Genomic DNA, 24,526 nt, shown 5'->3' with positions numbered 1-24,526 from the left:
CCACCTCGGGTTCATTGACGAGTACTGACATCGCACAGTACACGATGTCAGTGCACGGTAAATAACCTCAGGAGGTAGAAATTTCCGGAGCCCTCCACTATGGTGTCCCTCATAGCCTGAGTCGCTTTGGAACGTGAAACCCAAGCAAACCATAAACATTCACTTGTGACGTCGCAACCATCATCTGGCAACTGAAACCGGAAATGAAACTACAGAGAAAAAATGCAATTACAAATGATTTATTGAGTGCTGACGAATTTCACGTGGTGATAGATGTTTTCTAATGTCGTACGCATCATGCCAGAGCAAAAACACATTCCGGAAAATTTGGTGTCTACAAGCCTTTAAGGCGAAATTCACCGAGAACTCTTGGCACGGGTGAATGCATCATATTTTTTCTTGATTATTATTTTTTTTTTCTCCGATATATTGCGGTGAGGGAACAAACACGGGTTAATGACAGCTTAGTTGAAATCAAGAGGAAGAAATGGGCTTGGGCAGGGCATGTAATGTGAAGGCAAGATAACCGCTGGTCCTTAAGGGTAACGGAGTGGATTCCAAGAGAAGGCAAGTGTAGCAGGAGGCGGCAGAAAGTTAGGTGGGCGGATGAGATTAAGAAGTTTGCTGGGATACGGTGGCCGCAACTGACAAAGGACAGAGTTAATTGGAGAGACATGGGAGAGGCCTTTGCCCTGCAGTGGGCGTACCCAGGCTGATGATGATGATGATTTGCTTCCTTCTCCGGTATAGTGCGCGTTATGTCAGTATGCCGCCACTCGTGGTGTCATAGCATTCGGACAACTCAGGTTGTCGCGGTGCAGTGACGTCATGCGTGACGTATTGCACGCTGACTAATAATAACCGTGTAGTGGTTACGCCAGCGCCTCAAAACCGTGAAGCGAACCCTTAACAAATGTCTTAAAATTATGTCACAAAAAATAGACACTCGGCACCCTACAGGGCCTACACAGATGAGCTACAGCCTCTCTCTCTCTCTCTCTTTTTGCAAAATGCCCGTCAGGAAGAGAAAAGTGGTAGGGTTTTGACGTGGTTAAACCGAGTAGACGCGCGGAAGCATCTGTTTAGCGCTAGAGGGCTCTAGAGAAGAGCTCACTCCTTCTTAACTCCTTACTGTTTAGAGTGTGGCTTACAATATCCTTCCTTCCTCCCCGTCTTTCTTTCTTTCTTTCTTTCTTTCTTTCTTTCTTTCTTTCTTTCTTTCTTTCTTTCTTTCTTTCTTTCTTTCTTTCTTTCTTTCTTTCTTTCTTTCTTTCTTTCTTTCTTTCTTTCTTTCCTTCTTTCGTTCTTTCTTTCGCTCTTTTCTTCCTTTCTCTCTTTCTTTCCTTCTTTCTTTCTTTTCTTCCTTCTTTCTTTCCTTCTTCCTTCCTCTCTTTTCTTCTTCCTTTCCTTCTTTCTTCCTTTCTTTCTTTCTTCCTTTCCTTCTTTCTTTCTCTCTTCTCTTCTTTCTTTCTTTTCGTTTTATTTTCAACTCCATAGATTTACCTCATACGCTCCTTTCTTTCAGCTACCTCTTTCCTCTTGTTTTCTTACCTCCACACCTCATCTGGCTGTGAAGGAAGATAGAGTGAACTAAAAAGAGAAAGAAAAGAAGAATAACGTAGTTCGGAGCGGCGTGAATAGCAGCATCAGCTCCGGCTGTTTCTCCTCCAAACGGGTCAGCCGAGTTCACGCACCTACAGGCGTCTGAGTGAGCAGCGCTCTGCGCCGAAACCTGGCTTGTTTCTTTTTCTTTCTTTAAGCTCTCTCGTCGCTTTTCACTCTTTCATAATTTCTTCGTCCCTCCCCCCCCTTCCAACCTCCCGGCATCCTCGTAAAATTTTTTTTCTTCGCTCACCCGGTCTCTGCGCGTATGATCAGTGCGAAATTGTCTGGAGAAAGGAACAGGCTATGGCGCTAGATACGCCTTTTTGAAGCAGGTTTCAGACCGAGGAAGGTGTTTTTTTGGGGGCGCTCACCTTCGAGTCAAAGTCCTCCACGATTCTCAAAAGAGCTCGCAGTTACCGGAGCGAAGAGATGTGCTGCTGAAAAAAAACAAACAAAAACAAAATAAAGGACCTAGGTATACGGCTCGTTTGGCGGCCATCCTAGCGCGGCAGTGTGTGATAGGGGGTCCCGAAGCGGAACGCGTTTGGAGGGAGCACACAGCTCCAACTAACCGCCTCAAAATTGGCCGTCCAGTCGAAATAATTCAATAAGAGAGTTTTTTTTTTCTTTACAGAAGAGCGTTTTATGGTCAGCTTATTCCTCTTCCGAGAGTATAAATGCTCTATACCACGTCGCGGGCGGCATTTGTCCGGTTTGCATGAGTCTTTTTTTTATATACCCCGTCTTTATACATTATTACTTCGACTCTTACAGCTCCCCGCGGCGCATTACTGCCGGAAGAGGGATGTGCAAAAAAAAAAAAATAGACAGAGATAGTATAGTCAGATACAACTCAAGAATGAAGTGGAAGACGCCTCTCGAAATTCTAGAGGCCCGTGTGCTGTGCGATGTCTGTGCACGTTAAAGAACCCCAGGTGGTCGAAATTTCCGGAGCCGTCCACTACGGGGTCTCTCATAGCCTGAGTTGCTTTGGGACGTTAAACCCCCCATAAACAACAAACCAAGACGCCTCTTAAAGGTGGACCTCCAGCCAAAGGCGTCGACTCGTTCTCGTGACGTCGTGGTCAACCACTTGTACCTGCCAGCGTGAAATCGCAGGACGTGGGGGATAAAAAGAAATTAATCATGGCACATTGGGATAAACGGCAGCGTCACGAAAATTGGTCGATGCTGTTGACTGGAGGGCATCTTTTGAGGGGCATCTGCCTTTCGTTCCTGAGTTGTACCCGCTGTTGAGTGGCACCTGCTGTTGAGTTCCACCCGCTGTTGAGTTGCACCCCGTTGAGTTGCACCCGTTGTTGAGTTGTACCCGGGGAGCACTCTGCTATAGGACTCATCTACTATATTTTTGATAGGACACAAATAGCCATACGTCATGATTAAAGCGAGAAGTTATTAGAGAGGAAAAAAAACAGTTGGGGAGCAAGCAAGGAACAAATAAAAACAGCCATAAAGAAGTTACGTGCACTGGAGGGGTTGCTTCACCTGCCGGCTTTTCAAAAGCGCATGTATTTTGACGCGATGTAGGACAAATTTGTTGGGCCACAGCGCTGAGAGTAACTGCGTTTTCGAAATTCTAAAAACTGATACGGATATTATTTAAGTTAACTACTAAAAAGCAGTTAACCAACCTACCAGCTAGCACGTGTTAGCTGTATTCTGATGCGCGACACCGCTGACAATGCTATGGGCAAAAAGCGCTCTTTTATAACTCAAAATGTCGATTTTTAAAAATTGCAGAAGACCACCATAGAAAGAATTCAGCTCGTGTTTCACGTGCGTCCTATTTTACTTTCTTTCGTAGTCGACTACTGAAACACTATTCTGTATATATGAAGATGGTTAAAAAAGTAAACAATGGAGTGCTCAGGCACTGAAATGGCGGATTAAAGCTATGAACTTCTAGGATTTCATCACTAAAGGCCCCTGCAATGCAAAAATGTAATAGGCTCACATATTTATCAATAAAAATATAATTTCGGCATAATTAAATTTGGCACTAATTATACTTATAGCTAAAATTTAGCTTTTAGATATAAAAGCTATAACAGTGAGCAAAAATTTTAGGCTCTAGAAAAAATGCTCTCATCATTTGAAAACGTCCAGAAGACTGTGGTCTCATTTCCTTCGCTAAATGACGGCAAAACAAAGTTAGGTGTTCACCACTAGGTGTATTTGGTGTTGGAAGTTAACCCTTTGTTACCCAGTATCGAGTATTCGTGGCATAACCTTCGCACGCCGTTTACTCATCCTTAAAGTGAGCTTGCACACAGAGAGACAGAATGTTCTCAGTAGCCAGCGCTTTCCGGAGAAAGAAGTATTTGGCGCCACTGTGAGCAAACAGCGTGAAGAAAGAGAGGGTGAAAATGTGCACATTTTCCGGCGAGTGCCCAGCAATTCCTCGTCTGATTTTTTACAATGCATGTCGCGGGAAAAATACGAACACATTGGTTATACAATTCTGTACTTTCTCTGGGTCTTCGAGTTGGTTGAGAGCGTTCGATTTAGTATTTCACACAATTCGCACCAAACTGACAAAACGTTAATTGTTGGTAACAGGCAACATACCGATTTCCAAAATTTCAGCGTCACTGACAAATCCGCGGAGACGCAACCGATGTGGGCCGCTCAGGTCACGTGACCGTGTGGGGTCATCACAACCTGCCTACCAGCTTGTAAGCAAACTGGCCGGCGTGGCAGGCGGAAGTTAAATTATTGACTGTTCGCTCGGGGAGAGCAACCTCGGTCACACAAGCCCCACCGGTGACAGCCCCTGCCATCACAGGACAGTGGCGCATCGCTTAACCGCTGCACCACTGCACCACTGCGTCAGGAGGGGTATACGAGGACTTCCACGGATCTATGGATGTGAAGTCGAGGATGACCAATCTGGCTACATATAAAATAATGTGGAGGTAGTGATTTTTTTTCTTTGATTCATTCGTAATTCGGTCATCAAAGGGTTAAGCAAGCTTGATATGCCGGATCGCAATAGGATCACCATTCTATTCTAACTCTATCCCACTCGGTCTGATTTTACCCTTCCTCGGAGGCTTATGTGAAGCGCTGCCGTGGCGCCGTGTAGCTAAGGCTGGGTGTGTGCCACACGGCGGAGCACGCTAAGAACGGCAGAAAAAACAATCACACAAGTGAGCCACTAGAGCTCAGAACACTTAAATGTAAGATAATGGCGAGTTTTATCCCCAATCTCCAGCGCTGAAATGTGGATGCTGCCACACTACAGTCAACAAACAGTAGACAGATTCTCCGCTCAAGTCTATTATTGGTCAAATGTTTAGGGGAATGCCCCAAGGTGGAGTAGATTTGCAATAAGGGAGTAATTACTCATTGGCATCCACCCAAGCGCAGCCATACCACTACAAAGGAAAGCTATACAGCTTTCTCAGAAAATTCGCAGTTAAAAATAAATTCGTCCTGGTCCGGGGTTCGATCCCGGGACCACCGCTTCACCGGAGCAGTCACTCTGAGTAATTACTCCCTTATTACAAATCTACTCCACCTTGGGGGTTCCCTTAAACATTTGACGAACACTGTTTCCACTTCGAGTTATTGATCCATTCGCTCTCGCCCTACCATAGCTTGCCGTCCAGGTTAGCTCAGTTGGTAGAGCGACTGCTCCGGTGAAGCGGTGGTCCCGGGTTCGAACCCCGGACCAGGACGAATTTTCCTTCAACTGCGAAGTTTCTGACAAAGCTGCATAGCTGTCCTTTGTAGCCGTTTGGCTGCGCTCGGGTGGATGTCAGTGAGTAATTACTCCCGTATTTGAAGTCGATTATACTGTACAGCGGCCGCGACTATGTTAGCCAGGGAGTTGCAAAGCTCAAAGACTGCCAAATAATTCTTCAATCAATATCCGCAATGTCATTCTGAGGCTCGCTAAAGCAGCCCTTAAAAGTTAGGCTGAAATGATTAAATCCGACGCGAGTGCGTTGCCAGCGGAGGTACGCAGCTTTCAACTGCTGCGTTTATTCTGCGGCTGCAACGACAACTCCGATGGAAACAGCGAATTAGAAAATGAACCGCCTTGAAAACTGTGCGCATACAAATTACTCTCCGCGCTGAGTGTGACCAAACTGACCACTTCATCTCCGGTGGTTCTTCGAGATCGACAATACGCCACTCTGCGTCTTCTGCCGTACTTGAGCGCAGTGAAGCGATGGCCTGCACCGGGCACTTGTACTTAACAGCGAGCGCCGGATTGTGCGTGTACATACGCGGTTGGCCTGTTAACCACTTATAGCTACCGGCTAACGAGTATACCACGGGAATCGTCTAACCGGTTAGGGCGCGCCGAGGACCATCCCTGCCGCGGCCATACAGGCTTAGGACCTCGATACCCACTGATTGCACCAGAGTACAAAAAGAAAGAAAGAAAGAAAGAAAGAAAGGAAGAAAAAGGAAGAAAGAAGGAAAGAAAGAAAGAAAGAAAGAAAGAAGGAAGGAAGGAAGGAAAGGAAGAAAGAAAGAAAGAAAGGAAGAAGGAAAGAAGGAAAGAAGGAAAGAAAGAAAGAAAGAAAGAAAGAAAGAAAGAAAGAAAGAAAGAAAGAAAGAAAGAAAGAAAGAAAGAAAGAAAGAAAGAAAGAAAGAAAGAAAGAAAGAAAGAAAGAAAGAAAGAAAGAAAGAAAGACTAGGCCAGTGCATCCGCATGGATGTAGTTTCGATTAGTGAACAACGCTATACCTGTGCAAAGATGTTCTAGTAGTGCGAGGAGTGGGGCTGATACACAACCACCGCCAACATCATCGACATCATTTTAATTTATTATTATTATTATTATTATTATTATTATTATTAGTAGTAGTAGTAGTAGTAGTAGTAGTAGTAGTAGTAGTAGTAGTAGTCGCAGTAACAAGACCATAGGATTGTTCTTGGGCGTTTGAAATAAATATCAGATTGATTTATATCATAACGATCTCATCATCATATTATCAGCTCAACTACGAGTACGCCCATTTCTGGACAAAGGTCTCCACTCTTGATTTTTTATTAGCTGTGTCCTGTGCGAGCTCTAAGACGAGATTATATAATTTTTCAAATTTTTTAAGTTTCAAGTAACGCATATGACTATGAATATTAATCCGGCGAACGCAGACATCATGTGAGGATGCAAAAACAAAAGGAAAACATGGCTGTCTAGTCAAGCTAATCAAACACCAGCAAATCAGTCTCAGAGACGCGAAAACCTTTTCTGGATTCAGCCTCATTTGCCGGATTATCCGTGCAGCAACCTCTAAAAGACAAAAACAAAAACTGCCCAATATAAAAAGATCTCTCACGTAAGAATGCCACAAAACAGAACCAGCTATAAAACAAGCCGCATTTTAGTAACATGACTTCTCCTCTGCCCCTGAACGTCGATCGCTTTTCAGTGTTGGGCTTTCCTTGCGTATGCTTTGAGGCTATCACATTTCTTGCTTTCGCCCACTAACCTCCCGTAACAGCGACCGTTCAAACATTCCAAATAGGACAGAAAGGGTTAGGGAAAGGGAAATGATACTCGACGTGCCTCGCGAGGCTGTTTGATAGATACCATTAACCACTGCGGACCTGCCATTCCGGTTTCGAACATGGGAGCTGCTTCGTTGCCGTCACTAACTTTTTCAATGAGGTGTCACAAGCCTGCGTCAGCAGTACTGGTTTTATAATTCGATTTTACATTGATCTCTTTCGAAAAGTTCAGGGGGGCACTTTGATGACCTAAAGTGCGGTGAGGAGAAAGCCTTTCGCGCGGTGTTGCTGCTTGTGTCACTGATGTGTGGTAAAGATGTTAATTAAGTGCACCATTGTTTGTGAATCTTAACTGCTGGACCCACTGGAGTGCGTTTGGGAGGCATCCGTCTGATTCGACGCCTTTCTGCAAACACTCTCCAGCGTCCTAGACAAGGAGAACCACATATTGGTTGGCAGGAAGTAGCGAGCCATTAGCAAGCTCGGCTGCGGAATAGGATGGTGGTTCGAATCCCATCGTGCACAAAGATTTTTTTCTGGTCTGACTAGAAAAAGCGGGACGCCTCTGCTGACAACCTTTTGTCGACAACGATGAGGCATTAAAGTCTTTCGCCTTAATATTTACTTCCCTATTCCCTCCCCTACGCAGAGTAACAGGTCAGCGAATACTCACGCCGGCTAAAATCTCTGTTTTTCATTAAAGAGCTTTCTCTCTCTTTTTAATTGTGTTTCTAATTTGAATTCGCTGTCGCTTTTTCGTTCAGGTGCTGCCATGGGCTTCTCTTAGGTGGAGGCATCTGGGCGGCGGGTGGCGGTTCGTAGGTGGGAGATACACTTTTACCGGTAGGTGCACCCATCGGAGTGTGCCTCCAGAGAATGGAGGCCTGACACAGTCCAGCACGCAGCCAGAAACTTTGTTCGGAAGGGGCACTAGGTAATTTCTTCTATCGAACGGAAGGGGCAGGCAACCGCCTAGGGCCCACCCTTGGACACGTGACGGACACAGACCACATTTTTTTTTCCCGAAAGAAGACTATACTATTAACGCAGTAAAATATACTACGAATATGGACTCCCACCCCCTGCATCAAACTGCTCAGCGGCGTTTCATTAAGCTAAAAGTTTTTTCTCGTTTCTTTCGTAGCCAACAAGCCAGCAGTGTCTAAAAAGTGGCCGGGAGCAGACGACATCAGCACGAGCAGACGACAAGCACCATTCGGCTTCGCTGAGACAGGATGGAGGGGACGATTCATGAATAGCAGAGAACCTAAATGCTCCTCAACGGAGTTCTCCGGGGTATCAAGTTTTCACGTTAGTGACTCGGAAAAGATGAAGTAAAGTACACCAACACCCATTAGTAACGGTTTCGTTGTCGATGCGAGCGGCATCGTTCGCATCGTGAGCGCTTCATCCCATTTCCACATCGGCGCACATCATTTTCTCCGCCGTCTGCTTCTGTGCTACGCAAAAGCACCGCCCCTTCTCTATGTACTTCCTTCCGGGAATTTTGCCAAGCGGGTGCATTTCTGTCCTGCGCGGTGACGTCGTTGTTTCGTTTTTCTTTTTAAAAAGCCCATCTTTTCTAGCGCTCTTCCTGGCGTTCAGAAAAAGCTCCGTCTGCGAACGGCCGTTCTCCATGATGTCATCGTCGTCTGCTCCGCAAATGACCTGAAGCAAACGACGTAGAGCTGCCGCGGCGTGAAGCCCTTCGTTCTAGCTTATCGTTGCTGGCAAAATGCGGCGGATCTGTATCGCGTCGTCCGGCACGGTAAACCTTACGAGGAAAAGGCGTAGCCCCGCCGAAACGCGGAAAAAGGCGGGCGCGCGGTACGTCTTCGCGCACCACGCACACACGCACGAGCGAGACAGAAAAGCCGTTAGGAACTGGCGCGAACAGACGGAAACTCCGCGTTTCCGTGCGCTTGCCCGAGCGTCGCCGCCGTCTGCCCGTCGCCAGCAGGGATTCCTCGCTCGCTGTTGGCTTCCCTGGGGAGACGACGTTTTTGGAAGCAGCAACCAAACAAACAAAATAAACAGGCGTAAGAAGCGCTACGGAAGCGAAGCGACTAAACAAAAAATACGGAGCTCCGCGAGTGACCTTCACCTTAACATGGCGGTTGAACGACTCGCGAGGTATGCGGAAGGCATGGGGGAGGAGGATGGCTCGCAGAGGGGGAAGGGGGAGGGTTGGAGGAGCGCGTCCGCGCTTTTTGATTCGGTCAAGGTTGCGCGGTTCCCGATCGAAGAAGCGCGGCGAGTGAGGTAGGAAGGAAGGAAGCCGCGGCAAAGTAGCGAGAAGGAAAAGAAAAAAAATGAAAACAAGCCCGATCCAAAATTACCCGCGCGAGGCAGAAGCGACGTCGACCATTTATTTCAAATTTGGGGGAGGGTGGCGCGACAATCGTCCTCCTCGGTTTTTTTCTGTCACGCTATTTTGTTGCTTCTTCCCTCCCCCCCCCCCCTCGCGATTTGCCAGTGGGTGAACGCGCCTGCCTGCGAAGCCTCCTCTCCCGTTCTTTCGTCGTGTGCTGTAACGTTGCAAGTCTCTTACGGGCCTCCGTGTACAGGCCCAACTTGTGCCGGCGTCTTTCTCCTCAGGGGCAAAGTAGGTGACGACCCCTTCGAAGGCGGCCAATGGCAGCGCACCGGCGGGAAATGACGCGGCTGGTCACGTGACTGAGCGCCGCAGTGGCGCCGCCTGGCGTGGTATTTAACGTAAAGTGAGGGCACCTAGGTAAACTGTCCGCACAATCACACTCGTGTCCAGCCAGCGAGGACCGACTGCATCGAACAGCACAGAACAGCACGCGGACCACGGCAAGCCTTCTGCGCTGGTACAGAGCGCGCGCCTGACTTTTTTTTTTCTCGTTTTTTGCTGTTTTTGTTTATCCTCGGGCCGACGCTCTCTCCCTTCTCGTGACGCGACCCTGGATTTGTGACCGTCGGAACCTCCTCCTCCCCTCACCGCCTGCCAGCGCAGTCGATGTCTCAGCAGAGGGAACGTCACTTCACGGCGAGCCGCTCGAATAACAGGTGAGTTTTTACGGCTGCAGTTGCTGCAGAGCTTCGAGTGTGCGTCGCTCTCATGGCGTATTCCAATCGGCAATTCCGGAGCAGAGCCCCGAATCCGTGAAGAAGCACAAAATCAGTATCTGAATCCAAATCGCCCACTGAATCACGCTTTTGGATTCGCGGAGCAAGCAAGCGTGCTCCGGATTGCCTACCCCGTGTCATTGTCACGTGTGCATCTGCTGTTCTCTGCCGTGCGAATCATAAACTAGCCAAACTTGAAACCGTTTATCACCTATTGAAAAGCGCCACGGTGGCTCAGTGGTTATGGTGCTCGGCTGCTGACCCGAAAGACGCGGGTTTCATCCTGGCCGCAGGGGCGGAATTTCGATAACGGCGGAATTTAAGAGGCCCGTGTACTGTGCGATGTAAGTGAACGTTAAAAACCCCCAGGTGGTCGAAATTTCCGGAGCCCTTCACTACGGCGTCCCTCATAGCCTCAGTCTTTTTGGGACGTTAAACCCCCATAAAATCAAACCGTTAGTTTTGCAATCAGTGGCCCTCTGGTATTAAGCCGAATGGACTGACGAGGTGACGGTGAAGGAGACGATTGTGTAACTGCGTACCGGTGAAATTTTACCCCTTCGCACTGGTTGTGCGAAAATCTTGTGCCACCCGTACGTGCCAGTGTCTATACTCCTCCAGAGAGACATTTCAAGCGAAACTTTGGTGGAGAGCAATATCGCCCTCCTTACGAGCACGACCAGCGGTATCGTAGTGTGTGCAGATCACAGTTTCTGGCGGAGTCCTTCCCATGCTAAACTCAAGCCAATTCCTGCTTTGACCTTCAGTGGTTTTTGAAGTAGTCGATACGACTGCATTTCCGAACTCGCAGATATCCTCACCCTAGTGGGCCATCTTTCATACTTGTCTAGGCAATATTAATTAGCTAACACCTTTATAACGTGAATAAAGAGCCATGCTGTAGTACTACAGAGTGTTACAGCTGTGACATAACTATTATACAGTATTAGCGCCTTAAAATATGGTCTCCCAGTTGGAGTGTACAGTGTTTCCTCTGATCGCGCACGCCCTGTAATAAGTATGTCCCCGGTGCTTAGCGTTTACAGTTGATAACTAACACCGGCCAAATCGTGTTGCCATGCTCTGAAAAGTACAGGTTGGCGTTATCAGAGCTCACAGTATACAGCTCGCAACTACGTGATGTAATCATCAACCTAAAGTTTTCTTTTTATTCTGTAGGGGTGGCGAATTTTGCACGATTGGGTATCGTCACCTACTAATCATACTTAACGTGCAAATAATTTCCAAGGAATGGAAAGGGCAGCCTCTTTAACCACCGCGATATTGCCGGACGTTACCTCGAATGGCGCAATATAATGATTCTGCTCTAATTATATTCCTTTTCGGCTTTCGTCATTGGCTGGCCGACGCCACGTCCTCTTTATCGCTGGGGACACCCAGTCCGCGTGGCGAATTGTAGTAAAGATAAACACAAGTTTCGTATCGCTACTACACGTTTTGAAAGACGCGCTGAACTCGCACCGGAAGGTTCTCTTCGTACATGTACGTTATCTGATCTTGTCATTTGCACCCATTCGGGAGTATCAAGGATGCCTTTGCACCCGCATCGATAACACCAAGGATTTAATTGCACCCATTCGAGAGTATAAAGGACACCTTCATAGTGCGAAATTATTTCCTCAAGTCGCTCAACCATTTCTTACGTCGTATGTGATTTTGGACTTGTTACCCTCTAACCAGAATGAGCGCACATATAAGGCAACCTTCAGCACCGTGGCTCTCTCTTGTATATGGTGTTTCAGTGATCCGTTGTCGCCACAAATTTGTGTATGCGTGCCAAATCTGCCAATTCATTCACTGAAAGCAGAGTCGGTATGTCCTCCAACTGTCGACACCCTTTTATGACATGTAATATGCGCTATAATCCTCTGCCTTCGCGTCTCGGGGTCGACAGACAACCCGCTGCAGCGTGATGCACGTGGGCCTGTGATACAGTTCTCGCCCTTTGTCTGAAAGCACCCGATCCTTCCTACATCACGTGACCACAGAGGTGTGACACAGACCTCTCAGGGCTAGCATGTACACTTGGAAGGGATAACGCTCTATGATCTCATATGACCATGGAGTAGCGACTTCGTTAAGCTCTGCTGTGACGACAGAAACTCCTAGTGAGTGCAAGAAAATGCTATCGAGTGTCCATCCGATGTAGCGCTTGGAAAGGCATCGCCGGTCCTGCGTGAGAACGTGTAATACCGAAATCCACCTACCTAACACAGCCTATGCTTGATGCTGCCAGGTAAATTCTGTGAGGACACAATATCGTCCAAATGGTAGCTGGCCATTGGGGACCGTTCTGAATACAGCACGCGCCGTCGGTGCAGCAATTAACTGCGAGTAGGTAGCGTTTCATCGACGTCATACAGTACAGCATTGACCACGTTGAAGCATTTCAATGTAATAGTTCGCTACATAGTATATATGCGGCTCAAGTTCAGTGTTCAAGTGAAAGCAACTCCTTTAAGTTCAAAAAAATTCTGAAATAAGAGTTTAAGAAGTGGTACACGAGGCGAGCGTCCATTAAGCTGATGCTAATCCGTGAGATTTTTAACTGAGCTTATATCAGAGTCCATGCACGGTGTTCAGCTTTTCCTAGCAACTAGCTACCAGTACGTCAAGTGCAGCTTTCGTCTGCCTGCACGTCCACCCCGACCACACATCGCTCTCAGGGAGACTGCTTAAAACACCTTTGTTTAAAAATATCGTCACATTTTTAGCTTCCTCAATAGGATTGAGAATGGAGGCAACGAAAGGGCAATAAAGTTATAACATGTGAATAGGAGCGGGCAGATGGAAGGCCGGAAAAGCCAGGAGAGCATTGCGTTAGGATTTGATCGATACGCCTCCGCCATTGGACTCGCGTCGACCAATAACCTGCTCCCAGATGGCGCGAATCGCTATCGATCGTTGGAGGGAGGGGCGAACATTGGCTTTACACCAATGGCACCCCGGTCTTTTTAGCCACCGACGTCAGGACAACGTCAGGAGGGTGTGGTCTTGAACATCGCGATGACTTTTCCTTTACATGGATTTTGTTTCCTGTTAACGTGTTTATGTATGTGCTTTGTGGGGGAATTTTACCGATACGAGAAAAAGCTGTGGGACAAGTGCACAGATACCACGACGACGCTGCAGAACACTACACAATATTGTTTTATGTACACCTTCTCAGGTATAGTCTAAATATATCCGGAGCCCTCCACTACGGCGTCCCTCACAGCCTATGTGTCGCTTCGGGACGATAAACTCTACAGTTCAATTGAATTCAGTGCACTACACTATGTATATCGAAATCAGAAAGCGTTGTGCTTAATAGGTATGCAAGGTGTGTCAGTTAACCAGCGCGTATGCCACAGTGCTACCCAATCGCAAGAATGATTGGCTCAGCCAGTCACGAACAGTTCTTACGCTCGCAAATGCTTTCATTCATTCGTACTGCCCTTTCCTTATGCTTCCGTTTTACTTGATCTACCGCACAGTCCAGCTCATAGCACACGCCGTATTAGCTTTTAGGAGCGCTACGTCTGTATTTGTGGGTTGACCAGAACGCGATCAAATTTCTCGCATACAAGGCACACTTTCCTCTACTCTGGGCGCAGTGAAATGTGCGGATACCTGAAAAATAGGGCGTGGAAACATGTCAAGCCGGGCTTGCGGATGACGCAGGTAATCGTTTTTAAAATAGACACCTTCGTGTATTGCGGTGACTGTTTCGGTTTGCTTGTTATGCAACCATATATGCCTTAATGTGTCTTAAATGTACTTTTTTTAATACATACTGACTTAATGCCGTATGTATCAGTCGCTGAAACACTGAAAGCAGTTTTGAGACACAACGTGGCTTTGTGAGGACCCGGCAGAAATGGTGCAATTATTCACTTGAGAAACTGGAAATTTTTTGTGCAGACTTGTGACTCGTTGCTTACAAAAATATCAAATTTTGAAAATGTTCCCCTCTATTGACTATTGTTTAGCGCGTGAATAGGATATGAGCCGAGACATGCCACATCAGGCGAGCTGGAACAAATCTGCCACCTTTCCCGATGCGAAGAAAATGAGCCAGTACTGCAGAGCCATTTCTTAAAAATCAAAGCATGCAAGCAGTCCCACTACCGAAACATCTAGCAGACCTTCGAAATTTGGGACATGCCCATCGTATACAGTTGTTGCTGTTATTTTCGAGGAACCCAGCCGTTCACATCAGAAAGGTCTTGCGCCGAGACAGAAACTAGACCAGGTCAAGTTCAGGAGGTCGCGTATGCCCGACGCAGGAAGCGGCCGTCACTGTCCCGAACGCAGAGAGCCAGACGGCGTCACGTGACATTTTTTTTTCACAATAGCAGCAATACTGCATATAAATTCGGTTCGCTGAGTACCCCAGTTCCGCCGTATTGCTTTACTCCTAGGTGGTTCAAATTAATACGCAGCCCTCTACTATGGTGTCCCTCATTGCCCTTGGGCCGCTTCAGGACATTATGAACTCCACAGTTTACAATAATTTCGATATCAATATTTCCGTTCACAATAGCAGCAATAGTGCATACCAATTCGATTAGCAGAGCGTACTGTCGTTCTGCCGTATTGTTTTGCTCCTAGGTGGTTCAATTAATACGCAGACCTCTACTATGCTGTCCCTCATTGCTCTTGTGCCGCTTCGCGACATTATAAACCCGAAAATTTAAAATAATTTCTATATGGATATTTCCGTTCACGATAGCAGCAATAGTGCATATTCATTTGATTAGTAGAGTATACTGTCGTTCTGCCGTACTGTTTTACTCCTAAGTGTTTGAAATTAATACGCAGCCCTCTACTACGGTGTCCCTGATTGCCCTTGTGCCGCTTAGGGACATTATAAACCCCACAATTTACGATAATTTCGATATGGATATTTTCGTTCGCAATAGCAGCAATACTGCACATTAATTTGATTAGCAGAGTATACTGTCGTTCTGCCATGCTGTTTTACTCCTAGGTGGTTGAAATTAATACGCAGCCCTCTACTATGGTGTCCCTCACTGCCCCTGTGACGCTTCGGGACATTGTAAACCCCAAAGTTTACAATAATTTCGATATAGATATCTGTGTTCACAATAGCAGCAATAGTGAATACTAATTCTATTAGCAAAGAACACTGGTGTATGATGCTGTATACTGTTGTTGTACTGCATGATGCTCACATCATGCAACCATATAGACACCAAAGTATATCTATACACAGTCCACACGAGCCACGGATCACAGGGAGGTTACTCTATTCATATAGAACTGCTTTTCTGCAGTTAACTTTTGTGTCAATATAGTTGACTTTGCTGCTCCTACACGCAGATGATTTAAACAAGCTCGCCTGCACATACATTCGCTCTGAACCGACGCTATTGTGCTAGTACTTGTTCACATTCTGAGCGCTCGATTACATTTCTCGGCCGTTAGTTCGAACGGCTTCAGCTCACACCTGCTTTGTGCCTGGCTATCTCGGTAAACTTTTTTTTAAACTGTCCTTTACAGATTTTCTCCGTAATTTACGAGGATCAACTCACACGCGGGCGAACACACACGCGCTTCGCAGTAGACGGCGCGTCATTCTTTGTGGAACACGCGGCAGCGCAGTCTGCACACATATCAAGGAGCTAGGCAGGTCAAGTTCACGGCACAGAAGAAAGAACGCTCGCGTCCTTGACAAGAAATACGCTTCGGAGAGGGGGAACCGTAGAGTGAGCCGCCATTTTACGACCGACCCCCTGAACGAACGCCTATCTTAGTTTTCTTTTAACGGAGCCGCCATACCCTCCGCTCCCATGGCGTCTTCTGCTACTGTGTTTGCTTTTCTCCTGTCGTCTGCGTTGTAGCTCCATCTATCTCTCACGGCATGCGTCGTCTGCTACCACCGCCGCTGCCTCCACCGGCGAGTCCGTCTGCTCTTTCGCTATTCTTCTGTTCGTGTCTTCTGCTCCATTCCGTGTCGTCTGCTGCTTTTCTTTGCCTTCTGCTCCATTCCGAGTCGTCTGCTATTTCGCTGCTCGCTTCTTTCTTACCGCTCGCTCGCTCCCCGGGCTGTCTGTCTGCCGGGGCCGTTGGTCCGGCCCGTTGACCCGGTAATCCCCGACGACGGCACGACGAGGAAGCTACAGAAGCGGCGCCGGTCGAAGCCAGTAGGTCAGAGTATGGGCCGCCTCACCAAGGAAGGAAGGCCGCGGAGGGGACGACGACGGAGGACCGGATCATTCCGGACGGGAGAGGGAGGCATCCAGGAGACGAGGAGGGAGGTCTTGATGGGATCGCTCCGCTATCTTCCGTCCGGCAATTTTCGAGACCAGTTCCCACAGGGGGTCCTTCTTTCGTCCCATACACACGCCAAGTCAAGTGTGGTTGTTGGTGGTGCTGTTTTTTTTTTATCTGGACGAACGCATACACGTTGGACTTGAAACCATCGTCATGTGCTTTGCTCTGGAATCTGGCCAACACACTGAAAGAGAGTTCGGTAGCTTGTTCCTTTGTCCGAGGACAGGCCTATGATTTAGTGTTTTGCTCACAGCTATCATCATCATCAGCCTGAACACACCCACTGCAGGGCAAATGCTTCACCCATGTCTCTCCAATTAACCCTGCCCTTTGCTAGTTGTGGCCACCGTATCCCCGCCAACTTCTTGAGCTCATCTGTTCACCTAACTTTCGGCCGCCCCTGAACAGAAAGGAGTGAAAAGGGAGTAAGCGAACACCTCACTCTCTTTTGACTCTCATGCAGTCGTATTCGTGTTTAGAGTGAAGCGTGAACGCGTTCGGTTACACACTTTCGAGAATGCTCTGCTCGCGTTCTGGTTAAGTGTGTGCATAACTGTAGGCACGCGGATAGACCCACTTGGATGGGTCAGCGACCCGTCCAGCCAGTAAGGTGCAGTGTTGGCGGAGAAACCGAAATTACACGCTCTGGATGCATTCCAAGAAACTCCGCATCCGGCTATGCCTACGGATGTGTAGAAAACAGCCGTATCTGGTCACCACAGAGCGTGTCTTCTCTATAGCGAGGAGCTAACAGACCGTTCCCGCAAATGTATCGTCAGTGATAAGCGTCCATGTGTGACAATGTCGTCTTCAGTACAGACGGATACTAAAACAGGATACACCACTCAAAGGATAAAAAAGATCAAACAGCTTGAGCACACTTTGGATTGTCCGCGTTCTCTCAAGACGTGCATGGATACCCCGTGTTCATTCCCGGAGTTCTCAACGGTTAGATACCACCCTTTATAATAGATCGCCTCCTTTTAAAGTAGAAAGCACCGAAGCGGGAAAGTTTACATAGGTCGCAAGCTTGCAGGCCGTCTTCAACCACGCATAAAACACGCACGGTTTGTTGCGAACAAAACAGCGCGGCCGTAGGTTTTATTTTTTTGTTGTCAGCGCGAGCTTTCGTGCGAAAATCAGCGAACCAAGGAACGACTATAGGCTCTGTTGGGCACGCTTACGGGCGAGCCGAAAAATTTGAGGAAGTTGTATGAAACACAAAAAAATAAAAGCGAAACGCCGACGAGTATGTCTTTTTAAGCGAAAGCGCTCGGAGAACTCATGCCTGCTTGCACGCCAATAATCTGAACATGGCGTGCGCCTGTCACTTTCTGGCGCGGCGGCGAGACTTTTGCAAACCGCAGAAAAGTCGAGTCAGTGACGAGCGCGGCGTGAAACTACACTCTGAACACGAATACGCCTATATGGGAGTAAAAAGAGAGCAAGTTTTCCTCTAGGCGCACTCCCTTTAAATGGCAGTACGCCAGAGGACAAATTACTCCCTTTTTACTCCCTTCTGTTTAGAGTGTAATCGCGTATTTTGAAAATCGGTGATCCGAAGTGCGTTTTTCTTGCTCCGCAAAAAAAGAGCATGTTTCAGTGGGAGGGTTGGATTCAGATACTGAGTTCCAGTCGTGGATCAGGAGCAACTCGCTCCGCGGCAGACTGCTCCACCTTGCCCATCGAATCGATGGTCGCCTATTTTGTTCCAGTTGTCAGTTTGGATTCATACACCGTAAACAGAAATGAGTGAAAAGGGAGTAAGCTGTCCTCTAGCGCACTCTTTTGTTCCAGTTGTCAGTTTGGATTCATACACTGTAAACAGAAATGAGTGAAAAGGGAGTAAGCTGTCCTCTAGTGCACTCTTTTGTTCCGGTTGTCAGTTTGGATTCATACACTGTAAACCGAAGGGAGTGACAAAGGAGTAAGCTGTCCTCTATGGTACTCTTTTGTTCCAGTTGTCAGTTTGGATTCATACACTGTAAACAGAAAGGAGTGAAAAGGGAGTAAGCTGTCCTCTAGTGCACTCTTTTGTTCCCGTTGTCAGTTTGGATTCATACACTGTAAACCGAAGGGAGTGACAAAGGAGTAAGCTGTCCTCTATGGTACTCTTTTGTTCCAGTTGTCAGTTTGGATTCATACACTGTAAACAGAAATGAGTGAAAAGGGAGTAAGCTGTCCTCTAGTGCACTCTTTTGTTCCAGTTGTCAGTTTGGATTCATACACTGTAAACAGAAAGGAGTGAAAAGGGAGTAAGCTGTCCTCTAGTGCACTCTTTTGTTCCCGTTGTCAGTTTGGATTCATACACTGTAAACCGAAGGGAGTGACAAAGGAGTAAGCTGTCCTCTATGGTACTCTTTTGTTCCAGTTGTCAGTTTGGATTCATACACTGTAAACAGAAATGAGTGAAAAGGGAGTAAGCTGTCCTCTAGTGCACTCTTTTGTTCCAGTTGTCAGTTTGGATTCATACACTGTAAACAGAAAGGAGTGAAAAGGGAGTAAGCTGTCCTCTAGTGCACTCTTTTGTTCCCGTTGTCAGTTTGGATTCATACACTGTAAACCGAAGGGAGTGACAAAGGAGTAAGCTGTCCTCTATGGTACTCTTTTGTTCCAGTTGTCAGTTTGGATTCATACACTGTAAACAGAAATGAGTGAAAAGGGAGTAAGCTGTCCTCTAGTGCACTCTTTTGTTCCAGTTGTCAGTTTGGATTCATACACTGTAAACAGAAAGGAGTGAAAAGGGAGTAAGCTGTCCTCTATGGTACTCTTTTGTTCCAGTTGTCAGTTTGGATTCATACACTGTAAACCGAAGGGAGTGACAAAGGAGTAAGCTGTCCTCTATGGTACTCTTTTGTTCCAGTTGTCAGTTTGGATTCATACACTGTAAACAGAAAGGAGTGAAAAGGGAGTAAGCTGTCCTCTAGTGCACTCTTTTGTTCCCGTTGTCAGTTTGGATTCATACACTGTAAACCGAAGGGAGTGACAAAGGAGTAAGCTGTCCTCTATGGTACTCTTTTGTTCCAGTTGTCAGTTTGGATTCATACACTGTAAACAGAAAGGAGTGAAAAGGGAGTAAGCTGTCCTCTAGTGCACTCTTTTGTTCCGGTTGTCAGTTTGGATTCATACACTGTAAACCGAAGGGAGTGACAAAGGAGTAAGCTGTCCTCTATGGTACTCTTTCGTTCCAGTTGTCAGTTTGGATTCATACACTGTAAACAGAAATGAGTGAAAAGGGAGTAAGCTGTCCTCTAGTGCACTCTTTTGTTCCAGTTGTCAGTTTGGATTCATACACTGTAAACAGAAATGAGTGAAAAGGGAGTAAGCTGTCCTCTAGTGCACTCTTTTGTTCCGGTTGTCAGTTTGGATTCATACACTGTAAACCGAAGGGAGTGACAAAGGAGTAATCTGTCCTCTATGGTACTCTTTTGTTCCGGTTGTCAGTTTGGATTCATACACTGTAAACAGAAAGGAGTGAAAAGGGAGTAAGCTGTCCTCTAGTGCACTCTTTTGTTCCCGTTGCCAGTTTGGATTCATACACTGTAAACAGAAATGAGTGAAAAGGGAGTAAGCTGTCCTCTAGTGCACTCTTTTGTTCCAGTTGTCAGTTTGGATTCATACACTGTAAACAGAAATGAGTGAAAAGGGAGTAAGCTGTCCTCTAGTGCACTCTTTTGTTCCCGTTGTCAGTTTGGATTCATACACTGTAAACAGAAATGAGTGAAAAGGGAGTAAGCTGTCCTCTAGCGCACTCTTTTGTTCCAGTTGTCAGTTTGGATTCATACACTGTAAACAGAAATGAGTGAAAAGGGAGTAAGCTGTCCTCTAGCGCACTCTTTTGTTCCAGTTGTCAGTTTGGATTCATACACTGTAAACAGAAAGGAGTGAAAAGGGAGTAAGCTGTCCTCTAGCGCACTCTTTTGTTCCAGTTGTCAGTTTGGATTCATACACTGTAAACAGAAATGAGTGAAAAGGGAGCAAGCTGTCCTCTAGCGCACACTTGTGTTCCAATTGTCAGTTTGGATTCATACACTGTAAACAGAAAGGAGTGAAAAGGGAGTAAGCTGTCTTCTAGCGCACTCTTTTGTTCCAGTTGTCAGTTTGGATTCATGCACTGTAAACAGAAATGAGTGAAAAGGGAGTAAGCTGTCCTCTAGTGCACTCTTTTGTTCCAGTTGTCAGTTTGGATTCATACACTGTAAACCGAAGGGAGTGACAAAGGAGTAAGCTGTCCTCTATGGCACTCTTTTGTTCCAGTTGTCAGTTTGGATTCATACACTGTAAACAGAAATGAGTGAAAAGGGAGTAAGCTGTCCTCTAGCGCACTCTTTTGTTCCAGTTGTCAGTTTGGATTCATACACTGTAAACAGAAAGGAGTGAAAAGGGAGTAAGCTGTCCTCTAGCGCACTCTTTTGTTCCAGTTGTCAGTTTGGATTCATACACTGTAAACAGAAATGAGTGAAAAGGGAGTAAGCTGTCCTCTAGTGCACTCTTTTGTTCCAGTTGTCAGTTTGGATTCATACACTGTAAACCGAAGGGAGTGACAAAGGAGTAAGCTGTCCTCTATGGCACTCTTTTGTTCCAGTTGTCAGTTTGGATTCATACACTGTAAACAGAAAGGAGTGAAAATGGAGTAAGCTGTCCTCTAGTGCACTCTTTTGTTCCCGTTGTCAGTTTGGATTCATACACTGTAAACAGAAAGGAGTGAAAAAGGAGTAAGATATCCTCTAGCACACTCTTTTGTTCCAGTTGTCTGTTTGGATTCATACACTGTAAACAGAAATGAGTGAAAAGGGTGTAAGCTGTCCTCTAGGGCACTCTTTTGTCCCAGTTGTCAGTTTGGATTCATACACTGTAAACAGAAAGGAGTGAAAAGGGAGTAAGCTGTCCTCTATCGCACTCTTTTGTTCCAGTTGTCAGTTTGGATCCATACACTGTAAACAGAAAGGAGTGAAAAGGGAGCAAGCTGTCCTCTAGCGCACTCTTGTGTTCCAATTGTCAGTTTGGATTCATACACTGTAAACAGAAAGGAGTGAAAAGGGAGTAAGCTGTCCTCTAGTGCACTCTTTTGTTCCAGTTGTCAGTTTGGATTCATACACTGTAAACAGAATGGAGTGAAAATGGAGTAATCTGTCCTCTAGCGCACTCTTTTGTTCCAGTAGTCAGTTTGGATTCATACACTGTAAACAGAAAGGAGTGAAAAGGGAGTAAGCTGTCCTCTAGTGCACTCTTTTGTTCCAGTTGTCAGTTTGGATTCATACACTGTAAACAGAAATTTATTTATTTATTTATTTTATTTATTATGAGTGAAAAGGGAGTAAGCTGTCCTCTAGCGCACTCTTTTGTTCCAGTTGTCAGTTTGGATTCATACACTGTAAACAGAAAGGAGTGAAAAGGGAGTAAGCTGTCCTCTAGTGCACTCTTTTGTTCCAGTTGTCAGTTTGGATTCATACACTGTAAACAGAATGGAGTAAAAATGGAGTAATCTGTCCTCTAGCGCACTCTTTTGTTCCAGTAGTCAGTTTGTATTCATACACTGTAAACAGAGGGGAGTGAAAACGGAGTAAGCTGTCCTCTAGCGCACTCTTTTGCTCCAGTTGTCAGTTTGGATTCATACACTGTGAACAGAAAGGAGTGAAAAGGGAGTAAGCTGTCCTCTAAAGCACTCCGTCTCATAAAATGGAGTGCGCTAGAGGACAGCTTACTCTATTTTTATTTCCATACTGGCGTATTCGTGTTTACAGTGCAGCGGTGCTCCGGAAGGCCGACTGGAATAGGCTGTAAGAAGCGCGCAGTAAGATCACAGAGGAAACTCGTGGCAGAGTAAGAATAAACCAGGAGAGTAAAATAAGGTATTCAAAAACAATAAAAGATATAAAAAGTAAACGCTGGCCAAAGTAAGGGACTGAATTGAAACTAAATAACAGCCAGGTGTAAAAGCTCGCTCGTTCGTAACTGGTGATAGTGGTTGCATGCTCTTAACTTGGTGCCCGCGGTAATGTTTCACTAACACAGTTCCGTACGTTACTTTGGTACTTACCAGATTCAACCGCTGCGACAGAGTAGCGGAGCTCATTTCGGACGTATACACGTAATAACGTCTGAAATGTACGATTCCAACTGAATATAACGAGCAAAAAAACCCCAAAAAAGCTACAGCGAAGAGCCTGTAAATAAAACTATAGAGTATTTTTTTGGAAGAGAGCGTTGTAGGTTATAACTCGGCTTTCAGCTTACTGCATCCGTCAAGATTTCGCGGAATGCGAGTTTTCTTTCTAGCAAGATCCGAACAACTCAGCAAAACTGCAACGTTTGGTCCGAGTTTCCTATACCACGTCAACATTTTCGCCTCCTGTGTACATAGCGCTGATTCACGCGCGATGAGTGTGGTGCTTGGACTCGAGATCTAGGGCTATTGACTAGGACTAGGAGTTTTAAAGTTAGGAGTCCTATAGGATCCAGGTCCTGGGATTAAAACAGTTGCTGAAGTAGCGTTCGTACTCCTTCACGATGGCGTGTCTTCAACAACGATGGTACACGAACTATAGTCAACGAATGCTGTTCTCAAGCCAATTTTCTATTGCACCTTCGGACTAAACGATGCTTTCGAAGATTTTACTTGCAGAGCCATGACTTTACACAGCCGATCGTTTTCTTTTGACAGTTATGCTTGACAGACTGTTTCCCTGTTCTTGCCGCCATTTTCATAAGGTGAAACTATGTAGAATTTTGTCAGCCTCTGTTTCTTTGACCTTCGTGGCAATGCCAAGGTACATTTTGCAATTTAAAACATGAACTCCACGCGCGATCAGCGTTTAAGTCTCCTCCCTAAAAGCCTGCACGCCTCTGCGCTACTGAGACCACGTGAGCAGTCTACAACCGCAGGCGCGAACGTACCAGTCCAACCGTCCCTTACGAACATCATAATGATCTTAAACGATCACGACGGCATCACAAAGGCACGAAATCCGGCTGATTATTTCATAATTTGATCACCGGGTTCTCTGCAATCATCGTCTGCAGCCACGCCCTTGTGCGTGACGTGGAAGCAGCCTATGCGCAGAAGACAGATGATGTGTCGTCTGCTACATTAGCAGGCGTCCAAATTGACGACCGTCTGCGCGGAAGGTGCGCATTATCTCGCAAATTACACCTCGGAAACCGAGAAGATAAAAGAAGTTGGTATACAGCGGTGCAAAAGGTGGTAAGATTCGAATTAAGTGCTTCTCGAAACAGGCTGAGCCAATGTTCGCATGCACGCAAAGCCAAAATCCGAGTCAAGCCGCCGGTTCAGGTCACGGGCAGCCCCGTTCTTATGACGTCACGGGGAGGCGGGGAGACGAATCGAGCCGGTGCTCGGTTGTCTTCGGCTTGCGCTTTGGCTGCCTTCGGCCAGTGCATGGCCCGTTTTGCAGACGGTAACCTTAGAGCGGACGTTTAAAATGCCGCCAAGGTGTTGCAGTGGTGACTCGAGCCACTCCGATTTGCCACAGCCAAAAATAAATTGCATGCACCTCGGAGTGACCCCACCGCTGACCTCACTAAAAATTCCAGTGCGTGCGCTGTACACTCGAAGCACGAATATTATAATAGCCGGGCCCGTGAAAATGACAGGGCAAGCGCGTCGGCAGTTTCACAGTTGCTGAGAGTTGTCATTACGGGGCCTGAATGCAGGGTGCGAAAAGGGCGTTTTCTTCCTTTGACTACGCCTCTGAGTCAGAGCTCTGGAGGCCTTTCGGTGTTCTTGTGATGATCCGGACAGGCATTTTTTTTCAACGATGACTCGATGTGGCTTTGGAATCCCGTATGAAGCTTTTGTGTGCCCTTTTACAGCGCCTCAGCGCCAAATCAGCAGAGAACACAGCACACCACGGACCTTCATTCCAGCGCATTCCACGCATGCTTGAAAAATTCTAGACACTGATTGCCTAAACAATCGCTGGTCAGCTAATTGTCGCGCCCCAGGTGTCGTTAAATGTAACCGTCCACGGCTGCTCGAGAGGAAGCGATAGAAAAGTTTCAGGCCTACTCCGACAGT

General features: G+C 46.6%; 1 protein-coding gene across 1 annotated transcript in view; it reads left to right on the top strand.

Annotated features, from left to right (window-relative positions):
- Positions 1–9,868: 9,868 nt before the first annotated feature.
- LOC149365778 (uncharacterized) overlaps positions 9,869–24,526 on the top strand; it is a 31,300-nt gene continuing 16,642 nt past the window's right edge. Inside the window, exon 1 of the mRNA XM_089544467.1 lies at positions 9,869–10,128. Coding sequence (XP_089400593.1) covers positions 10,079–10,128 — 50 coding nt within the window. The 5' untranslated portion in view covers positions 9,869–10,078. The remainder of the gene's footprint in view (positions 10,129–24,526) is intronic.

This window comes from Amblyomma mixtum, chromosome 1 (genome assembly GCF_055824585.1).
Source record: "Amblyomma mixtum isolate Tamu chromosome 1, ASM5582458v1, whole genome shotgun sequence".
NCBI lineage: Eukaryota > Metazoa > Arthropoda > Arachnida > Ixodida > Ixodidae > Amblyomma > Amblyomma mixtum.
This window is presented reverse-complemented; position numbering and strand designations above follow the sequence as displayed.